Source organism: Onychomys torridus, chromosome 11 (assembly GCF_903995425.1).
Source record: "Onychomys torridus chromosome 11, mOncTor1.1, whole genome shotgun sequence".
Lineage (NCBI taxonomy): Eukaryota > Metazoa > Chordata > Mammalia > Rodentia > Cricetidae > Onychomys > Onychomys torridus.
The window spans coordinates 39,479,622-39,501,376 of NC_050453.1; the positions used below are offsets into that span (position 1 = coordinate 39,479,622).

The 21,755-nt window shown below is 44.9% G+C and overlaps 1 protein-coding gene across 3 annotated transcripts; it reads left to right on the forward strand.

Annotated features, from left to right (window-relative positions):
- The first annotated feature begins 1,293 nt into the window (after positions 1–1,293).
- LOC118593405 (major histocompatibility complex class I-related gene protein) lies at positions 1,294–21,342 on the forward strand. 3 transcript variants are annotated; one of them, XR_004946217.1, is made up of 6 exons: positions 1,294–1,462; positions 12,741–13,001; positions 13,868–14,233; positions 17,745–18,020; positions 18,850–19,036; positions 20,435–21,342. XR_004946217.1 is itself a non-coding variant. In XM_036202846.1 (6 exons), exons 1-6 carry the CDS (start codon positions 1,408–1,410, stop codon positions 20,491–20,493), a joined length of 1,032 nt encoding a protein of 343 aa, XP_036058739.1. In that variant the 5' UTR covers positions 1,294–1,407; the 3' UTR covers positions 20,494–21,342. The 3 variants fall into 3 exon arrangements, 1 of the variants encoding a protein (XP_036058739.1); XM_036202846.1 differs by having other exon boundaries at positions 13,958–14,233; positions 18,850–18,954; XR_004946218.1 differs by having other exon boundaries at positions 1,295–1,462; positions 13,958–14,233.
- The last annotated feature ends 413 nt before the right edge of the window (positions 21,343–21,755 follow it).

Here is a 21,755-nt window from a genome sequence, read left to right on the forward strand (position 1 = left end):
GAAGAATGAGGTGATTTGTTTGTTTGTTTGTTTGTTTGTTTGTTTTTTGGAGCTGAACCCAGGGCCTTGCGCTTGCTAGGCAAGTGCTCTACCACTGAGCTAAATCCCCAACCCTGTTTGTTTTGTTTTTAATTAATTTCCTGTGGGAGGGGCATGCTGCAGGGGTGAGGGGCAGATATGGAGGGACTGGGAGGTGAGCGAGATTGGGGTGCATGATACGAAATTCCCAAAGAATCAATAAAGAATTATGTTTTTAAAAAAGAAAACCTGGTGACCATACTGCGTCTACTAAATAATCCAGGGTCATCTCTCCGACTTGCTGTCTTTAATTCAATTGCATCTGCAAAGTCCCATTTGCCATGTAGAGTGCTGCTGTAGTCACAGGTTCTGAGCTTTAGGGCAGGCTGTCACTCAACTCATCACTGGAGGAAACCAGAGTGTTTGATTCTACTGCCCCTCACGTGCATGATAAACAGAACCTCTCGGAGCCTTCCACAGTCCTATGGGATACACAACATATTCCTTTTAAAGTGGAAGATGCCCAGCCTTGGTGCAACTTGAGATTCTGCCCCATGTCAGAAAGCTGGGATCAAACCGAGGTCTCTGGATTGGAGCCAAAGGCTGCGGGCCTCACCGTCCCCCCCCCCCCCCCCCCCGTTCCTCTCTCCATTCTCTTGCACTTCCTCTTTCCTGTCTAGACCTGTTCCCTAGCTCCTTGAACAGCTTCAGCTGCGATTTCCTAACTTCTAATAACAATGTGACCACAGCTCCGTCCTGGAGATTGCTTTCCTTGCAAGATGATGGGCAACCCTTCTGAATCTCCCCACGGGGCCTTGCCTTCTCCCACTTCAGCAGTCTGGGGCACGTCTGGGGCCTCTTGTTCTAGGTGGAAAAGTAGAGGAAAGACAGTTGTAAGTGAAAATTACAGGACAATCTAAACGATACATGCTGTTTGAGACGGATGGATGGGGAAATCACACTGAGCAGGAGTCTACATCCTGGAAACCAAGTATCATTTTCTTTGTCCCTTGGTTGAAGAAATCTAAACTTCAAGAAAGAACCAAAGGCAATAGTCTGAGTTATTAATCTTTGTCCCCCTGTGCCTTGCATGTAATTGTGCAACAGTTGGGAACTGGGTGGAAAGAAGCTGATGGATTGGAGCAAGCAGTGTCTGAATCCAACAAGGGGTTAAATTTTATTGCTTTCATTTTTGTAGGTCTCTATTCTACCTAGCAACTGATGACACCAGGTATCTGTCCCAGTTTTCATTGGAGAAGGCCTTTTGTATTGCTCAGTTACCAAATTTCCCATGAGCCAGTAGAGTACAGGTTTTCAAAAGACTCATCAGGGGCCTGTCACCGTCTGACGTAAAAGAATCCGGAAAGACAAGGACTTTAGTTGGAGTCGATGATGCTCCTGTTCCCTCTCCTCACAGTACTCTTGGTGCAGCACAGCCAAGCCCGTAAGTATCCCAAGTGCTCATTGCCTCCAAATCTAAAGCTGAAGCACGATGGCTAATTCCTAAACTTGTGGTGCAAACTACAAAAAATCCAGGGGCAAATCTGCAGGCCCATCACACCCAAGACTTGAAGGGTGCTGGACCAGCTGACCTGTTGCCCAGGCGTGCGTGTGTGCGTGTGTGCGTGTGCGTGTGCGTGTGAATTTCCTCACTTTCCCTCTGAGAGCTGTCTCCTTACTTTTCTGCTGTAGTCTTTCTTTTCCTCGTTTCTAACAGTGAATCTCACTGGACTGTAATGAGAGTTTCAGGGGGTGTTGAACAGTCCAGTGGGTCCACTGTTCAGGGTAACAGATATTTCCCCCCTCCTCCTCCAAGGACTACCTGTAGCAAAAGATCCAAGAACGATAAAGCCATGGCTCTGATCTTGTTTACTGGACATAGGAAATTTTGTTGTTGTTGTTTTGTTTTGTTTTTCGAGACAGGGTTTCTCTGTGTAGCTTTGCGCCTTTCCTGGAACTCGCTTTGTAGACCAGGCTGGCCTCGAACTCAGAGATCCACCTGGCTCTGCCTCCCGAGTGTTGGGATTAAAGGCGTGCACCACCACCACCCGGCAGGAAATATTTTGAAAATATTTTTAAACATGTTCTGGGGCTGGAGAGATGGTTCAGTGGTTAAGAGCACTGGTTGCTCTTCCAGAGGACACAGGTTCAATTCCTAGCATCCACACGGCAGCTCACAAGTGTCTGTAACTCCAGCTCCAGAGGATCCAACACCCTCACATAGACATACATGCAGGCAAAACACCAATATGCATAAAGATAAATAAAAAACAAAAAAATAAAAACCCTAAGAGTTCTTCACAGTTTAAGGAGCTTGTGTCTCTAGGGAAGCAGGAACCTTGTGTTGCCACAAACACACGAGGGTCCTTGTATGACAGAAGGCACCTGTCTTCTCTGCCCTAAGCAACTGCCTTCTAGCTGGTGCTGGTGCTTCTAAAGGTGCATAGGAGAATCCCAGAACTCAGACCAGATCACCTAAGCTGCTGACTAATGTGCATGCCAGGAAGGAGCTTTTTCAAATCATCTGTGTATTAATTCTACAATCATTGATTGATAGTTTGGTATGTGCCAGATGATTTGAGGACTATAACAGCTGGATGTGGTGATGCATGCTTACAATCCTTGCTACTCTAGAGGCATGGGGGAGGGAAGTTGTGAGTTTGAGGCCAGTTTGGGCAGCATAATGAAACCCCACCTAAGAGTGAGAAAGAGAGAGAGAGAGAGAGAGAGAGAGAGAGAGAGAGAGAGAGAGAGAGAGAGAGAGAGAGCAATAAAGATGAGGTTAGAATTTTCTCTGGCTTAAGATTGGCAGTGTTCACATAGCAATCAGAACACAGGTGTTCTGCCTTCAGTCCGGGACTTTTCTTTGATACCGCTGGATTTCTGAGTACTCGGTTCTTAGATAATCTGGGGAAATTATACGATAGGGTGTCACTTGGTGCTGTCACTGTTTGCCTTTCGACTCCCTAAGTGTCTTTCTGCTCTGTTGCTTACGTTCTGGAGGCTGACTACTGCAGATTACAACACCGGCTTTTTGCAGATTGGTTTCTGTGTTGGTTCATTTGGTGGGAGACAGTAAAGAAGAGAGGCCAGAGTATGGAGAAAAGAGAGACTGGGGTGTGCCTTGCTGGCCCCTTCCCTTCTTTCTATGAGTCTCTGGCAGTAGCTAGAGCTCTCTGCGATGCAGACTGTTTTGTTTTCCTTTTTCTGAAAGCTCTCTTTACAGTTTTATGGGCTTCAGTAACTCTTATTTGCTGTTCATTTCCCTTCGATCTCGGGGTGAAAGTGTTATTTGAGAGCCTTTTCATTGCTCTCTCTCCATGGGACCTGTCTGCTGAAGACTGTTTCCCCGCTGGGACTCTCACTAAATGAGTTTTGAGGACAACGACGGGGAAGGGATTTCGGATTTATGGAAAATGGCTTAAGGCCTATTTGATATTTGTGCCCAGCGTTACCCATAAATAGATACTTTTACACCATAGATGGATGGAGGATATGGGGAAGAGAAACCAGGACGTTTGAGACATAACTCCCAGAAATGTTAATAATAATAATCCCATATTATTTCCAGCATGTCTCTCTCTTCAGCTGCACAGCCCACAAGTGATCGCCCCTGCTCTCGCCTAGCTCCCGTTCACAGCTCTCTAACTCTCTTTTCCCCCAAGTCTTCCCTGAGCTGCCCTCCTTAAAGGTTCCTTTTGGTTCCATGACCCTATCTAGTTCCCAACAGGTACTTAAATGCTTCCTGGAAGGCCTCATATTTCAAAGGAACATTCCTAAAGCATTGAAATCACCTGCCTGAGTTACAGCGAGCTTGGACAATGCTAATGAGTCCAAATTTAGAACTGCGGTCTACTGTAGCTGCAGGATTTATGTTAAAATGACTCTTTTGTGCTTTTCCAACTCTTCTTGTACTGAACTGATGATGGGTGTTGGTGTAATCAAACTGGGGACATGGTACATGAGATTTCCATTGTACAGCCACATACAGTATGTGTGTTTCATCTTGATATAGTCACAGTTAAGAGTCTTGATGTCATTAATAATTTAATAGATGTGTTAGCCCAATGCATCAATCTATTTTATAAGTGATGCTTTCAGAGACAAGGACTGATCAGAGATGAGCCAGTTTACTAGTGTTAGAAGATAAACTTGTAGACTATTTGCTTAGAAATGATCTTGAGTTCAAAGAATTAACATGAGAAAATATGGACATTTGCTAAAAACTTTATTAGACTTCAGTCTGTTTCCAGGGAGCTCTTGCCCAGGTCCATGCAGAAGAAATTTCTCAAAGACCATATTTCACTTCCTTAAGGCCCTCTTCTGCAGAGGTGACATTGAATGTATCTAAATCTTATAAATTCAGTTAATTTATAGATCTTTCTCTTAACTAGGAAGAACAGCTGTCTATTCTTGCTTGACCACAAACCTCTTACCCCAGAGGACTGCTGAAAATTGGAGGGAGGAGGTCTAGATTAAAGATCAAACCCATAACTCTTTAAATGCTTTTATTTTATGAAGCCCAAATTGAGACAGATGGCAGAGGGCATTATTTCTGACATCTAAGTTTATATGAGACACAACCTTTTAAGAGTGTATGTGTCAAATCACATTTTATTACAACTTCAATGAATCATTTAAAGAGTAAGATTCCCTGGGTGCATGCCTTTAATCCCAGCACTCAAGAGGCCGGTCGCTGTGAGTTCAAGATCAGCCTGGTCTCCAGAGCAAGTTCCAGGACAGCTAGGGCTACACAGAGAGACCCTGTCTTAAATCCTGTCATAAGCTTGGTGGTGGTGGCAGCACAGGGTTTTAATCCCAGCATTCCCGAGGCAGAGGCAGGCGAATCTCTGAGTTCGAGGCCAGCCTGGTTTACAGAGCAAGTTCCAGGAGAGCTAAGGCTACACAGAGAAACCCTGTCTTGAAAAACTAACTAGCTAACTAACTAACTAACTAACTAACTAACTAAGTAAATAAGCAAATAAATAAATAAATAAATAAATAAATAAATAAATAAAACAATAATAGTAAGATTCACAAAATTGAGATTCTTCTGGGAAATCCAAAACATGTGGTCATTATTGTACCACAGTGTATGGAAGGAAAAGAAAAAGCATCTCCGCTCACTCATTCATCCACTTGTGGAGCATGGCAGTGGTCTCCTTGATGTTCCTCTAATACGTAAAGCATGCACTCTCAAGGATTTGGGCTTAGCTGTCTGGAAGGGTCTTCGCCCACGGACTCCTCCTTCACTAAAGACATAACTCTGCTCCATATTATCTGTCATTGAAGCCTTTTCTGGTCCCTTTAACATATTGGCTCTCTCTGTACCATCTCCTTTCTCTGCTTTAGTTTCTTTATACAATTTATTACCACATAACCTTGTATTATATATTTGTTGATTGTCAGTATCTCACAGGACTGGGGCTTTGATTTGTTCCTTATTGTACCTCTAGCATTTAGGACTGTGTTTACTGGAAATTCAGAAAAGCATAATACTTACATGAAATGAGATCTTGGTAACCTTTGAGAGGGTTTTGTGTGTCAACTTGACAGAAGCTAGAACCATCAGAGAGGAACAGGCCTCAAATAAGGAAATGCTTTGATGAGATCCAGCTGTAAGGCATTTCCATTCCCAGTTAGTGGTCACTGAGGGAGGGCCCAGTCCATGGTGGGTGGTGCCATCACTGTGCTGGTGGTCCTGGCTTCTATAAGAAGGTGAGCTGAGCAAGCCCTGGGGCATAAGTCAGTAAGCAGCACCCCTCCATGGCCTCTGCATCAGCTCCTGCCTCTAAGATCCTGCCCTGTTTGAGTTCCTGTCCTGACTTCCTTCAGTGATGAACAGTAATGCTGAAGTGTAAGCCAAATAAACCCCTTTCTCCCCAATTTGCTTTTTGGTCATGATGTTTCATCACAGCAATAGAAACCCTGACTAAGATAGGTAGCCATGACAGAGGAGCTGTTATGGTTTTAATAGGTGTTCCTCACAGGCTTATGTGTTTGGATACTTGGTTTCCTGATGGTGACACTGTTGGGATATTGTAGAGCTTTTGGACTTAGGACTTAGCTTGCAGGCGTAAGGTTGTAGGGACAAGAGTTGAGAGGTATATAGGTTGACCCTGCTTCTATCCCAAGTCCAATATTTCCTGACTGTATAATGTGAAGAGAGTGTTTTGCAAGGGCCTCCCTCCCTAACCAAGTTAATCCCAGCTTCCATGTCTCCTCCACTATAATGTACTTTATCCCCTGAAAGAGTTATACAAAAATCCTTCCTGCCTTATGTTGTTTCTGTCAATCCAGTATCGCGGCAAAGCAATGAGAAAAGTAACTCATCCAGAATATGGGTACCAGAGGTGGGTCACTGCGATGGTAACACGGCTGCGCAGTTTGTAGGGCTTTGGAAGTGATGTGAAAGAGTAATATGAAAAGGTTTGGCTCGGTGGTGGTGGCGCACGCCTTTAATCCCAGCACTCAGGAGGCAGAGCCAGGCGGATCTCTGTGAGTTCGAGGCCAGCCTGGTCTACAGAGCGAGATCCAGGACAGGCACCAAAACTGCACAGAGAAACCTTGTCTTGAAAAAAACGAAAAGAAAAGAAAAGAAAAGAAAAGAAAGGAAGAAAGAAGGAAAGAAGAGGTTTGGAGCTGTGGGCAAGCAAAACCTTAGAATGCTGTACATAGAGCTTCATGAGATACTCTGGCAGGAGTGTGGAAGACCAGGTACTGAAATGAGTGAGAACAGGCAGTATTTGCTTGTGAGTTTCAGATGGTAACAGGGAACTGGACTAGAGGACGTTTGTGTCACATTCTGGCCAAGAATCCATGTTCTTCCTGTGCCCTGAAGGTGAAATGAGGGTGAATTAAAAAGTAACACACCAATTCGTTTGGTGAAGACAATTTCTAGTTAGTTCAGTGTTCAGACTATGGCAGTTACTATCCCATGCTTTTTAGCCATATTACAGTGATAGGCAGCAGGCACAGAGAAGAAATATTTGAAAGGTGTGTAGTTTGACAAGGAAAGGACCATGAGTAGGGTTGTGGTCAAAGCAACTGTGGAGAAAGCTGGGATAATTAATAAAGATGTTAGTACAATTAAAGAAAAATCCCACATTCTGCATCAGGCCGATAGAAATGGTGAGATTTCTTAAAGGCAAGATCTCATTCGTCCAAGGTTCCACCCACCTCCATTCCAACAGGACCACTTAGGGAAGGCAATGTTTTCTCAGGTTCAGCTGCTCAGGTGCTCAGAAGCCAGCAGAGCTGTGTTGAAAGGGAGACATCTCAAGCCAGCAGCAGAACTTGGCAGCCGCATCCCCATGGCGCTGGCTTTGCGAGCACGTCCAATACAGTAGTTATCAGATTAAAGAGACTTGTACCATGGTCCTAGAAAGCCACCAAGGCTAGGCATTGTGTAGAAAGGTAGGATTCCTGCATGGTGCTCCTGAGCGGACTATGCATGGACCGGTGAAGGTGAAGCCGAAGATGCAATGAAGATCCTGGGATGTTGAAAGTCTGTGGGACATCTATTGATGAAAGCTGTAAGCACCATGGGCAAGAGTGAGACCAAGTATACTGCTGGTAGCAGGGCTGTGCAGGGTGGACTTCCCAAACCCACTGGGACACAAATGACATGGCCACAACCTCTAGAAACTAGACATGGAGCTGAAAACTAACACTATTTATGTCCCTCCTTTCCACAATGCCTGAAATCCCCAAGGCTTGTTACCAGGAACCACAATCGTATTTACCTTATTAAGGGGCTGGGTTGCTTGGGCAGCACAATAGATGAACTTCGTTGCCCTGGCTAAAAGTGCGAGCTAGGCTTGCTTCAGTCCTAGTTTTCCTAGCTATCTTTTAGTTCCGCCCCTTTTGAATGGCATATTTACTCTATGCCAGTGTATTTTGAAAATACATAAGGTTTTGGTGTTGTTTTTGTTTATAGAGGATTGTTGGTCTTATAATAAAAATCTGGAAAGCTGGGCAGCGGTGGCGCATGCCTTTAATCTCAGCACACAGGAGACTGAGCCAGGTGGATCTCTGTGAGTTCGAAGCCAGCCTGATCTACAAAGTGAGATCCAGGACAGACACCAAAACTACATAGAGAAAACCTCAAAAAAAAAAAAAAAAAAAAAAAAACAAAAACAAAAAAAAAAAGCAGTGGGCAGTGGTGGTGCACGCCTTTAATCCCAGCACTGGGGAGGCAGAGGCAGGAGGATCTCTATGAGTTCAAGGCCAGCCTAGACTACAGAGTAAGTTCCAGGAAAGGTGCAAAGCTACAGAGAAACCCTGTCTCAAAAAACGGGGGAAAAAAAAAAAAGATAAAAACCCAGAGCCAGATATTGGAGTAAATGCTGAAAGATCAGAGAGACAAAGGAACAAGTCACAGCTACTTCTTACCTCGCCAACTCCACAAATCCTCTGACTGAATGTCTCTGAGTCCTCAGCTGAAAGAGTCCAGCCGAAAAAAGTCTTCAGCTGAAAAGGGCTTTAGTTCCTGTCTCCTCACACCTTATATACCTTTCTCCACCCAGCCACATCACTCCCTTCTTAGTGCTGAAATTAAAGGCATGTGTCCTTCACAAATACTGGTAGCAAAGGCATAAGGTCTCAAGTGCTGGGATTAAAGGCATGTGACTCCCAAGTACTGGCTTGGCTTCTCTCCTAGACTGGATCAATCTCATGTAGTACAGGGTGACTTTGAACTCACAGAGATCCAGATCTCTACTTCCTGAGTGCTAAGATTAATGGTATGTACCACCACTGCCTGGCCTCTATGTTTAATCTAGTGGCTTGTTCTGTTCTCTGATCTTCAGGCAAATTTTGTTAGGGTACATAATATATCACCACAGAGGTTCACAGTTAAAAGATTGCCTGATTCTTGAGAAAATTCTTTTGGACTTTAGATTTTTCTTAAAAGATGTATTTATTTGTATTTTATAGGTGCATGTTTGTCTTTTTGTATGTATATATATTACATGTATGCTGTGCTCAGGGGAGGCCAGAAAGGGGTGCTGAATCCCCTGGAACCACAATTACAGTTTGAATTGTCTTGTGATACTGGGGACCAACCATGGGTCCTCAGCAAGAGCAGCAAGTTTTCTTAACCACTGAGCCATCCGTCCAGCCCCAAGATTTTGGACTTTTTTTTTTTGGAGCTGAGGATCGAACCCAGGGCCTTGCGCTTGCTAGGTGAGCGCTCTACCACTGAGCTAAATCCCCAACCCGATTTTGGACTTTTGATCAGTGTTGGAACTCTTAGGACTTTGGGGACTTTCACGGTAGTAAAATGCATCTTGCATTATGAAATTGTCATGAGCCCCTGAGGCCAGGGTGGAATGCTGTGGTTTGAGTGTGAAATGTACCCCCAAGCTTGTATATTTAAACACTAGGTGCTCCATTGGTGGCATCTCTTGAGAAGCTGTGCAGCCTTTTGGACATGGAGCCTAGATAACAGATGTAGGGCCGTATGGTTAGGGCCTTAAGGGTTATAGTCTGGCACACTTCCAGCCTGAGCCCTCTGCTTCCTGCCCCTCAGAGATGCGAGGGAACTATACCACAAGATCTGGCAAACCCAGACTAGAGTGAGTCCGGCCACCTTGCCTTCCCACCATTATGGACTGCACCCTTTATACCACAAGCCAAAATAAGTCTTTCCTCCCGTGTGTTTCTATCACATGTTTCCATAGAGATGAGAAAAGTAATTAAGACAGTGGCTAAGAAGTCAGACCGTCACATTTGTCATTTTTAGGCTAACCATAAGATCCTGTCACTTGTCAGTTGCTAGGAGAGAGGACTAATGGTTCCCGCTAAATGTAGAGCCATCAACATCCCTGCCTGCTTTGAGAAGAATCCAAAGGCTCTTTGAACTAAAAATACAACCATCTACATCTCTCCTCACTCCCACAACACCCGGAATCCCAAAGAATAGTTAACAGGAATCATTTTTTACCTCACCAAAGCATTGGGTTACTTGAACAATGCAACAATAAAATGGTCTTTGTTGACATGCTTATCCGACCAGAACCTACTACTTACCTAAGGAAGAGCTGGAGTGTGGGCCTTAGGGGCTGAAAAATCAGAGACTGAAACATGTTTGGCACCAGGGGGCAGGAGAGAGCATTGAGAATCCAGGGTCTAGAAGGCTGTACTTGCACTGGGAACCGCCCCTCTCTTACAGAGTTGGGTAGTTGTAGGTAGAGAAGCTCCCTAGAGGAGAGATCAGATTTTGATTCCTGGTTCTTTCATCACAGCTTTTAAAGTTGTCCTTACTTAATTTAGGTAATTTTGAGCAATGTACTTTATCTCTCTGCACTTTTTATCTGTGGAATGGGAATTATAGAACCTCCTTTGAAGGGCTATTGGGAGGGTTGGATAGGTAGCCCAACAGATAGATACTTGTCTAGCTTGTGCAAAGTCCTGGATTCAATCCCCAGTGCCACATAAAACCAGATTTGGTGATGCATGTCTGTGAGCTCAGCACTTGGGGAATAGAGGCAGGAGAACCAGAAGTTCAAGGTCATTCTTGACTACATAGAGAGTTTGAGGCCAGCCTGAGATACATGAGACCATGTTTTGTTTTGTTTTGTTTTGTTTTGTTTAATTATTGTGAGGATTGAATGAAGCCAATGTTTCTCATTGGTATGGTACCGAACACATGGGACTTGCTCAACAAATAAGTGCAACTCTAATAGTCATGATGGAGGTACCTGCTGCCTTATAGGACTCATTGACGGTCCAGTTGATTTGCCTTCATCTCCTTGGAGATTTCTAGGTTTGTTTGCTTGGTTTTTTGTTTTTTTTTTTTTTTTTGAGACAGGGTTTCTCTGTGTAGCCCTGACTGTCCTGGAACTCATTCTGTAGACCAGGCTGGCCTCGAACTCAGAGATCTGCCTGGCTCTGTCTCTTGAGTGCTGGGATTAATGGCATGTGCCGCCACTGCCTGGCCTTTGGAGGATTTCTTAATGGACCACTTCTGTGAGGTCAAGATGTTCCAGTCCTGACTGCATTCCATTGGTGCCCCTCTTTGGACACTTGTGTTTGTTTATGTTCTATACTTCTTGTTTCCTGGATATACTGTTAATTCCTGGAGGGAAGAATTGGCATCTGACTCATTTTCCTTTCTCACTTTGCTCTAAACCTGTCCATGGTAGATGTTCAGTAAACATAAATCTTCATGGATGAATGCCTGAAAACATGTGTTCAATCAATTACTTTGTAATCCAGTAACTTTCCTCAGATGTTTGTCCAAATGGCCCAGCTGCTGCTGTACCAACTTAAAGAGACAAAACTCTGGATAGTGAAGCAGCCAGCACATGGATGTGAGAGCTGCATGTTGGTTTGGGTGGGTTCTCCAGCAATGCCTAGCAGAGACGAATAAGTAGCAAGCACCCCTGGAGAAGCAGTTTGACTGGCCCAGCTGGACAAAGGGCCCAATTCTAGATCGTAGATTTCAGCTCAAGTGACTAATGCTGATGATTCACGGAAAGGGAAGAACTAACCATGATTTCATAGTTATTGGAGCAAGAAAGGGATCGGAGCAAATGGTGCGAAACTGCCATTTGTGTAGAACAATGTTAGTCTTTCCAAATGATGTGACCTTAATGGTTATATTAAATCTTTGATTATCTGGGCAACATATTCTGGTAAGATACAAATTGTCACAAGGCATGACATGCTATGAAGAAGAGTGTGACATGGACTTCCCCTCATCTTCCCCGTTCTGAATTACTGACTTCACATCTGTCAACAGACATCCCTACATAGTGAAGTGTCATTTCAGAGACCCAGCTAAGTGCCGGGCATGACTTATGCCCTAGAGGCACCAGATGGGTCCCATGGAGAATGAAATTGTGGTGTCCTTGGCCAGCAGGTATGCTTCTGCCAACTCCCACTGCCCTCTCTCCCTCTGGCCTTTTCACCTCTTTCTGACTCTGAGATCTCCTCCAAGATATCACCTTCTCTGCAAAGACCTCCCCCAGAGCCCTCATTGACATGATAGCCCCTATGGTGCTACTTTGAAGTCATCTTACTTATCCCCACCATTCCCTGAACTTCTTGGACAACCCAAGAGTTCATAGTGGGTGGGGAGAATTGTTCCATTTCAATTTACTTTTAACCCTTAGTGATAACCACAAATTTCATATTGATATTTAGATAGAAGAAAAAGCAGAAAAACAATAAGAAAGTAGAGAAGAGGCATGGTTCAGTATAGCAAGGAAAAGCACTGTGCTTTTGAAAATATTTTCCCCAGGAGGCCTGACTCTTACTTAATAGCTCTCCTCGCTCCATCTAATCCGGGAGGAGGTGTGCACATCCCCACATGTGTAGAGAAAAGCGGGTAGGGTGAGAGTCTAAGTTATCAACCTAGAGGCTTTATTGGTAAAGCAAGGGGGTTGGGTTGTCAGGGTTTTCTCTCCCTCAGAGGTTCTTCAGGCATTGCTCCATTCCCAGCCCAGCGCATGGTCTTTGGCCTTTCACCCAAAACCAGAACATCACATTGAACATTGCTTACAAGTAGAGGTTACCTGTAAAATTCCATCCTCAGTCACAGGGCTGAAGTATTTTCCAGGTTGTAATTCCTAGGATTTGATAATGGTATTGGAGAAAACAGTGGGATGGATGCCATTGAGTATAGAGCAAAGACATTGGTATAGGGATTTAGTGACATGCAGGTAATACAGTCTGTCAGCTGTGACTCTCAACACCTCTCTTTGCCTTCTCCTCAGGGACCCACTCTCTGAGATATTTTCGTTTGGCTGTTTCGGATCCTGGTCCTGGAGTCCCTGAATTTCTCTCTGTTGGGTATGTGGACTCACATGCTATCACTACATATGACAGCGTCACTCGAAAGAAGGAGCCAAGGGCTCCATGGATGGCAGAGAACCTGGCACCTGATCACTGGGAGAGGTACACTCAGCTGCTGAGGAGCTGGCAGCAGACATTCACAGTGGAGCTGAAGCATCTACAGAGACATTACAACCACTCAGGTGTGATTGCAGCAGATGACCACTCTCCCTCACTGAATCCTTCCCAGAAGGCCCTGGGCTGCCTATGGCCAGGGTGACCAGTTGCTCCTATCCTCTGTAGTCTTTGGTAAAACCCAGAAAGTCAGGTGGATGGGGTTCAGTGCTCACCATCTCCCCTGTGGCTCCTCCACACTGTCCTTCTATGAAAGCCCTTTATCCCTTACCCTCATATTCCATTAGCATCCAACAATTTTCTCTTTTCTCATTCTAAATTTGCCCACCTGGGTTTCATTTTCTGATGGTTGGGCTTCCTGGTTTGCTTGTTTCTGTACCGAAACGTATTGGTGAAATTATTAAGGCCACTCCATGTAGTTAAAAGGGAGATTTATTTTGTGGGGTAACTTACAAGTGAAGGGATAGGTTACAGGGTCTGGCAAAGGTGTGGCACAGTCCGGCGGTGTTCTCTGGAGGACTCTGTTCGGTCTACCTCCAGTGTCCAGGGTCTAGGAACCAAGAGAGCTGGCCCATCCGGATCTCAGGTCTTCAGGGGTCCTCTCTCAGCCCTGCCTTGTAGGCGTGACAGTTACTGAAGCCTCAATGGTGGTTGGAACTTCCAGAAATGTCTACCCACTACAGAAACGTACTATATGAATTGTCCCAGAGATATTTCTGGCTCCTGCATACCTCTTGCTCCTACACTGTACTCAGACTAGCTGGGAAATTTATCAATGAATCATTCCAAAGATAGGATAGTTCCCCAAGGCAAGCATCATTGTAATCCTTTGGCATGCAGTAAGTACCCCATCGATGTCTGTTAGTATGTGGGTCTGCAAAACAGGAACCCTCTGGAACTCAAATATACAGGCCTGTGTGGTGGTGTCTTCTAGGGCAAAGAGTGCTTCCAGCCAAGCTCCATCATCCGAGAGGCCCCCTGTCTCTGCTTTCACCCATGCTTCCACAGCTTATATGTGTTTCAGGGCTTCACACTTACCAGAGAATGATTGGTTGTGAGTTGCTGGAAGATGGTAGCACCACAGGGTTTCTCCAATACGCATATGACGGGCAAGATTTCATCATCTTCAATAAAGACACCCTCTCCTGGGTGGCTGTAGATAATGTGGCTCACATCACCAAGCGGGCATGGGATGCCAATCTGCATGAGTTGCAATACCAAAAGAACTGGCTGGAAGAGGAGTGCATTGCCTGGCTGAAGAGGTTCTTGGAGTATGGAAAAGATACCCTGGAAAGAACAGGTAAAGAGAAGAGAGAACGTTGTTCTCACATCCGAGAAAAACCAGCTTTGTGTCTAACTTCCTCTTCTGCAGGTGATATTCACTCTGTGCTGAAATCCATCTCTTGGTTGGACTGTTCTGACCTGGAAGCCCCCAAGAGAACTCTCATTAGTTATATTTTTAGCAGCATTTTGACAAGCCTTAGCAATTCCACTTGTCTTGACAGAATGTAGTGCCTCCAAGGGCACCTCCATCAGGAAAAGTTCTCCGTCTCCTGTCAGGGAGAGGTTGGGAAAAGCTTTTGAAAGCCGGGCAGTTGTTGCAAATTATTTAAGAATCAGGGGTTCACTGGGGTGTGAGTAAAAAGTTGGCCTATGAAGAGGAGCTGAGGAGAACTGGGTTTTCCTTACTTGAGGATTAACAGGACGATTCTTCTGGGTATACAGCTCATCTTCTGCCATAAATACATGATGCTACTGGTCAACTTCAGCAAACTGCAGAACGTTTCATGTTTGATGGGATGATTCAAAATGTTTCAGGAAATTCCCTGAACACTATAGACCTTTTCCCATGAGAGTAATGTCTAGCAGGGGTGGGGAGGGACTCTCCAGAGCTGTGACAAGCCCAGGGTAGAGAGGAGGGGTTTGGACCACAGTTGTAAACATGTCTAACTATACAGGCTTTGGAGGCAGACCATTGGAGCCTCATATTGGCTTTCCTCCCTCTTTGCAGAATAACTATCACAGGCTCAGTGGTTGAGTTAACAAACCCATTTCAAACAGGCTTGAGCACATCCTATTTGAAAACAAGAATCGGAGAACACGGGGACCTAAGAAGCCAAAACCAATATTTGAATGCTTTTCTCCATGGGGATGGGAGAGGGGAGGGCAGGGGGCTGAAGCTATCAGTCCAAATATCAAATCTTCCTGGCTTCTCCATTCCACAAGACAGGCTGCTGTCTCTGAGTACTTGTTGCCTAAATAAATAAATCACAAGAGAATTAGGACTGGCCTGAGTTGGATCGTATGTGGCCTCTTTAGCTAATGACTGTGACCATCAGAAAAAGCTTCAAAGATTTGCAGTGGGCAACAGCGTTCTGGCAATGACTAATGGTACAGCCAACAAGGTCTAACTGAGGAGATTCACCAGGAATGTCTAGTGGGGTCTAGTGGGGATCCCAGTAAGGGGTGGGGAAGGGCCTGAAGAAGGACACTATGGGAACACCATGCGCTGGCATGGTCCGAAGGGCAGGAAGAGGAGACATCACTAACAGAGCCCAGCAAAGGCTGGTGTGTGGAAAGGGGGTCCTTACCGTGAGAGGGGTAGCTGCGCAGGGGTGTGGCCCTGGGGCAGGACTGCAGCGTGGTAGGATCGGTACTTCATCAACAGCTCGCTGCGCTCGGGCTGAGGCAGTCCAGCGGGAACCCAGGGGCAGAGCGGTTCTCGAGATACGGTGTGAAGGCCTAGGCAGACCAGAGAAGGGCAGAGGCTAGATCCGGGGCCCACAAACAGACACCAGCTGTCACACACTGTCGGAGTGATGGTGCAAGAGGGGGATTAAGATGAGTACCTCAAAGGAGCTCGTGTCATGAAGGCTTGGAGCTGCGTCTCAAAATGTGACCCGAGTCTCTCCTGTCAGGAAAAAGTGAAGCTTCCAGAAGGTAAGCCAGCAAAGCCCCGATCTTGAGTAAAATAGGATAACAGTGAAACAGAAATTAGTGAAAATAATACAGATGAAAATGCTTGCTAAGCTTCTGGGCTCTGCTTACATATGAAATATTACTGCCGCCAGACTAGAAATGTCGGATAGCCTAGATCTGGTTAAAGTCTATGGCCAGTCTTGGCCACCCCTAACCACGAGGATGTCTTAGGCTGATTCTCACCCGATAGGGAAACGGGAAATAGTTTACTTTCTGACTTGGGTATGTCTGCCACACAGCTGTGTTGGTTATTTTTCTCATCCCTGTAACAAGAGTAGGAAAGATTACTCACAATTTCAGAGGTTTGGGTCCATCCTGGTGGGAAGGATGTGGTGAAACAGTTCACATGGCAGTGCACAGGAAGCAGAGGGAGGGAGAAGGGCCAAGGCAAGAGACAGCCCCCGGGATTCCCCATAGGGACCTACGTCCTTTAGCTGGGTCCCACCTCCTGGGGTTTCCAGAACCTCCCAAAGTAACACCAACATCTAGAAAGCATGGATTTAACACATGAGCCTGTGAGGGACATTTTATGTCCAAAGCATACCAGTAGCATTTACCCCCAGCCATCTGGCCTGCTGCTTGTCCTGAATACAGTACTGGGCAAAAGGTTTGAAAACGCAATCACAGTTGCTAAAATTTGAGGTTTCAAGGCCACTAGCTAATTCTATGGATCCTGCCTGATTCAAAAGCTGTTTGGATCAACCAGGAGGAAGCTGGATTGCATGGGAAAAATATGGAAAGTTTGACTTAAGTGTCCATGGTTCCCTTTCCCTATCTCGAGTGTCATAGTGGTGTCTCAGCCTTTTGGTCAAAACCCATGTCTTGGGAGGTAGATTCATTTCTTGCAAGCGTAGTAAAACAAAAACAAAAAAAAAATTCTATTGGCAGTGTTTTATTTTGAATGTTGGGAAGTCTTTTCCTACAACTAAATCCCATGCCTCAGGTAAAAGACAAGAGAGGTATGTCTTCTCTGTATCCACAATGTCAGACAATAAGGCGGAGATGAGGAAGTGAGTCTCACAGATGAGTAGGAAGGTTCTCTAAACAGTGTGCTTGGTTTTGATATGGCTCCATGACCAGTTTCAGCTGGAAATGTTAAGATGACACCATATGGAAAATGAACATATTAAGTCATGAGGAAGCAAGCTCACCAAGGGATAACCCTGGGCTGGGCATGGTGGTACCTACCCATAATCCTAACAATGCAGAAGGCTGAGGTAGGAAGATTGAGAGCTCAAGGCCATTGGGCAGAGAGATGATGTCCCCTTCCTCTCTCATCATTGTTAGAGCCCTTCTGTAACATTAATTTCTGTAGCTTCTACATGTGCTTGTATCTGATTACAACTATCAGAGCACCAATCTGATAGCACGGTGCAATTCAGAGCCTCCATTGATCTGAGTTAGCTGTGGTTTTTCATCATCACTAAACACAGAATCAGAGTCTCTCTCATTCTAATCTCCAATCTCTTGGTGGATTACTTATCAAGGCAATCATTTACACATGTTGTGACTTGCCTTTCCTTGACACATAAGGGTATTTCAAAGGTGAACAGTCAACAACTCCAATACACTCTCCAAATACTTGATGCTGTATGCCTTTTCTTCCCTTAGAGACAAAATGTGGTTCGGCTCTGTGTGTTTCCTTGACTGTTCTCTAGAAGGAAGTCTACAAAATCCAAATCTGATGTTGATGGATCTAGGTTCTGGCTCATTCTCAGTTTTAGATATTTCTTGCAGCAAAGAAAATTAACTGGGGAACTTGGCTCTGTGTTCCAACACTATGTGTCTGGTACCCAAGACCCTCCCCCTTAACTCCAGCTGCTTCTCCCTAGAGCCTCCCGTGGTAAGAACGAGTCAGAAGGAAATTTTCCCAGGGACTTCAACTCTCTTCTGCAGAGCTCATGGCTTCTACCCACCGGACATTTCCATGACGTGGATGAAAAATGGGGAAGACATTGCCCAAGAAGTGGATTACGGAGCCGTGCTTCCCAGTGGGGATGGAACCTATCAAATGTGGGTGTCCGTGGATCTGGACCCTCAGAGCAAAGACATTTATTCTTGTCATGTGGAGCACTGTGGCCTCCAAATGGTTCTCCAGGCCCCTCAGGGTAAGTGTGGGGGTGGTGGCTGTCTGGGGAGTGAGAGCCAGGAAAGAGATAGGAAGTTGGGAATCTTGCAAGGAAAGGAGATTGGGCCACTGCCTCATTAGGTAGGTGGAGCAATACCAATAGCTTTTTTTTTTTTTTTTTAAGATTTTAAAATTTTTTATTTTTAATTTAAAGATTTTTTTTTCATTTTATGTGTGAGGTTTTTTGCCTGCTTGTATGGCTGTGGCGCCACATGTATACCATGTCCACAATGGCCAGAAGGGGCCATTAATTCCCCTGGACCCAGAATAATAAATGGTTGTTAGCTACCATGTGTGCTGGGAATCCAACCCAGGCCCCTGGAAGGGCAGCTTCTGCTCCTAATCACTGAGCCATCTCTCTAGCTCCAATCATGGTTCTTCTCAATCAGTGTTTCTCCGTGTTTCATTCCCGTGCTCATCTATAATCTTATGAATTGCCGAGGACCTCAAGCGGCTATCGTTTGGCAGGTCATACCTGTTGCTGTTTTCTATATTACAAATCACATTTTTAAAAACACCTGGGCAGTGGTGGTGCACGCCTTTAATCCCAGCACTCAAGAGGCAGATGGATCTCCGAGTTCAAGGCCAGCCCTGACTACAGAGCAAGTTCTGGGACAGCCAGGGCCACACATAGAAACCCTGTCTTGGGACTAAATAAATGAACAAAAGAGAGTATAGGCATGTATTCCACTTGCTATCAGATGATGAAGGAGAAGAGATGACAAGCAGAACTTCCTGATCGTCACAGTGATGGGTTAAGGCAGACAAGAGAAGCCACTTGGAGGTGTTTCTCATTTCCTTACTCACAGAATCAGGAAGCATTCTTCTAGTGGTGAACTCCATCTCTGGGACCATAATCCTCACCATTGTCCTGGCTGGAGTTGGTGTTCTGACCTGGAGAAGAAGGTTCCGGCGTGAGAGGCATGACGGACTGTAAGGGTTACTTGTGGTCCTCCTGCTGTGGCTCCCGAGACTTCTGTTTACTGTGTCTGCCACGTGAGTTCTGTGTAGAAATGGGTTGGCCCTCATGTTCGGATCACTGGAGGGCCTGGGATAACTTTCCCCCTCCATAGAGAAAATATCTGCTAATTTTCCTGTTTCCACAACCATTCTTCTATCCCAATCATATGAAAGTCCTCCTCCTGCAAAAGTCATTTCTCAGAATATGAAATGTTTAAAAGTCGATTCCTTTGGAAAAATGGACTTGAGATAGGGAAAGGGGGAAGGAAAAGCAGGAGATGTGCTTTTGATAGCATAGACAATAGATCCATCCATTAAACGTGTACTACATGTCGTGCTTTAGGCACCATACTGGCTCATGGAAACAGCAATGAAAAAGACAGGCATGACCCTGTGTCATAGAGCTGACAGCATGGTCTTGAAAGGTCATTTTCTGTCTCTGGTTTACTGGTTACTCAAGCTAGTCACAGCAAATATCAGTGAAACTTAGATCAGGCTCAGAAGCTGGTAGGCAGGAGCTTGCCTTTCCTTGACAGTCAGGGACTGGAGCCCAACCCAAGTGATACAGTACGTGTGTGGTACTAGGTACCAGCGGGACCAATCCATTTGTTGTTGACTGTTTTTCACTCCTTGCTCTTTTGACTTTTGGGGGGGCCTACCACCCAGCTCCCAAATAAATCACACACAGAGGCTTATTCTTTCTTATGAATGCCCGGCCTTAGCTTGTCTTGTTTCTGGCCAGCTTTTCTTAAATTATCCTGTCTGCCTTTTGCCTCTGGGCTTTTACCTTTCTCTGTTTCTGTATTTTTTTTTTCTTTACTTCTTTCTCTGTTGCTTGCTGTGTAGCTGGGTGGCTGGCCCCTGGAGTCTTCCTCTCCTCCTCTTTCTCGCTCCTTGATCTTTTCTTCCCAAATTTCTTCTTCCATTTATTCTCTCTGCCTGCCAGCTTCACCTATCCTTTCTCCTGCTTAACTACTGGCTGTTCAGCTCTTTATTAGACCAATCAGGCATTTTAGACAGGCACAGTAACACAGCTTCACAGAGTTAAAACAAATGCAACATTAACGAATGCAACACATCTTTGCATCATTAAACAAATGTTCCACAGCAGAAACAAATGCTTCAAATAATAGTCCACAACATCCATTTGCTAGAAAACCAACTAAGATAGCTGGTGAGTGAGTAATGTTTCCATTATAAATAGAGTACAATATGAATCCTAAACCAACTAATACATGCATCTCAAGAAGAAAGTTCCTGCTTTTTATCTTCTGCAATTTGTAAATTTTGAGATAAAATTTGTCAAGTTCTAAGAGAATCTTGAGAAAGGCTAAAACTGTCAGTGGCTGCTTCTAGATTTTGCTGAATATTGCATATTTTTTGAGCTGTTAGGAAAAACACATGTAACTGACTAAAAACTTCTTTTCCTTTCAGAGCAAAAAGAAGTCATCCACCATCCCACACAAGCCAATGAGTGCAGTTCTCTCTCTTAGGAGCCATGATCTCTGCTCTTAGGCAACCCACATGTCTGTTGTTGGAAGTCTTGACCACGCTCCTGGCACAATGGGGATTAGAGAACTGAGCATTTGTGATAAGAAGACCCGAGCTACACATTTTATTTTGTTCTTTGGTTCCTAAAATGCTGCCAGTGTTCAGGCTCTTTATGGCTTCCTTTATCACAACCGACTTCAAATACAGTCTGTCTCATGACCCAATACTTCCCAACATCTTATTTCTCCATGGTGATTTGCAAGTAGATTACGGAGTCTCAGAGCTGCAAGGAACTTTCTCATCCTAGCAGGAGATGTCTTCCTATAGTGCCATAGACTTGGCATCCAGCCTTCACTGGGCACCATGTGAGGGTACCCTATTCCACCACAAAACAGTCTTTCTTCTTCATCTTCTCGCGTGAGAATGTTTACCATGTAAGAACGTTGACTGTCATGGCGATCATGACTGTGGATCTATAAGCAGGGTTGGACCAGCCCATGAACATAGCCACCAGCTTTCTACAACAGCCCGTGAATGGACCAGCCATTCAACACATATTATGGCCCAAGGGAAAACAGAAGCAGCCTGCTCATGGCAGCTCTGCCAGATAGCTTGGAATATCAGAAGTGTGTCTAGCCGGGTCTATGGCGATGGCTTCACTTTTACTGCTTCTGTGAGAAATTAGAACAAAAATTTATCAAGCTGAATGTGCTGGGACTCCTTATTATAAGCCAGTGCTCAGGAAGCTGAGGCAGGTGGACTGTATGTTTGGGGCTAGCTGGAGCTACTCAGTGAAACTCTATTTAAAACAAACCAAAACCAAACAAAACAACAACAACAACAACAAACAAACCTTGACTGACTCCTGAAAGTTGTCCTCTGACCTCCACATGAGTGCCACGGTACAAAATACACTAACTAAATAAATGTAAACATCTTATAAATATGACAGTGTACTTATGTCTCGAAAAGAGTCCCTCCTCCCCTTTTGGTGTTGGAGAATGAATTAGTACAGAAAAGACAGGAGCTAGAATTGATCTTTTGGGGGCTAAGGGTGCAGCTCAGTGGTGTAGCTCAAAGAGCTTCCTTAGCATGTGTGAGGTCCTAGGGTCAATCTTCAGCACTGCAAACACACACACACACAAACACACACACACACACACACACACACCCCACCACCACTACCACCACCACCACCAACAAACTAACTAAAACTAAAACTTTAGATCTTTCCTTTTCTGTAAGTGATTTAAAATTATATTGT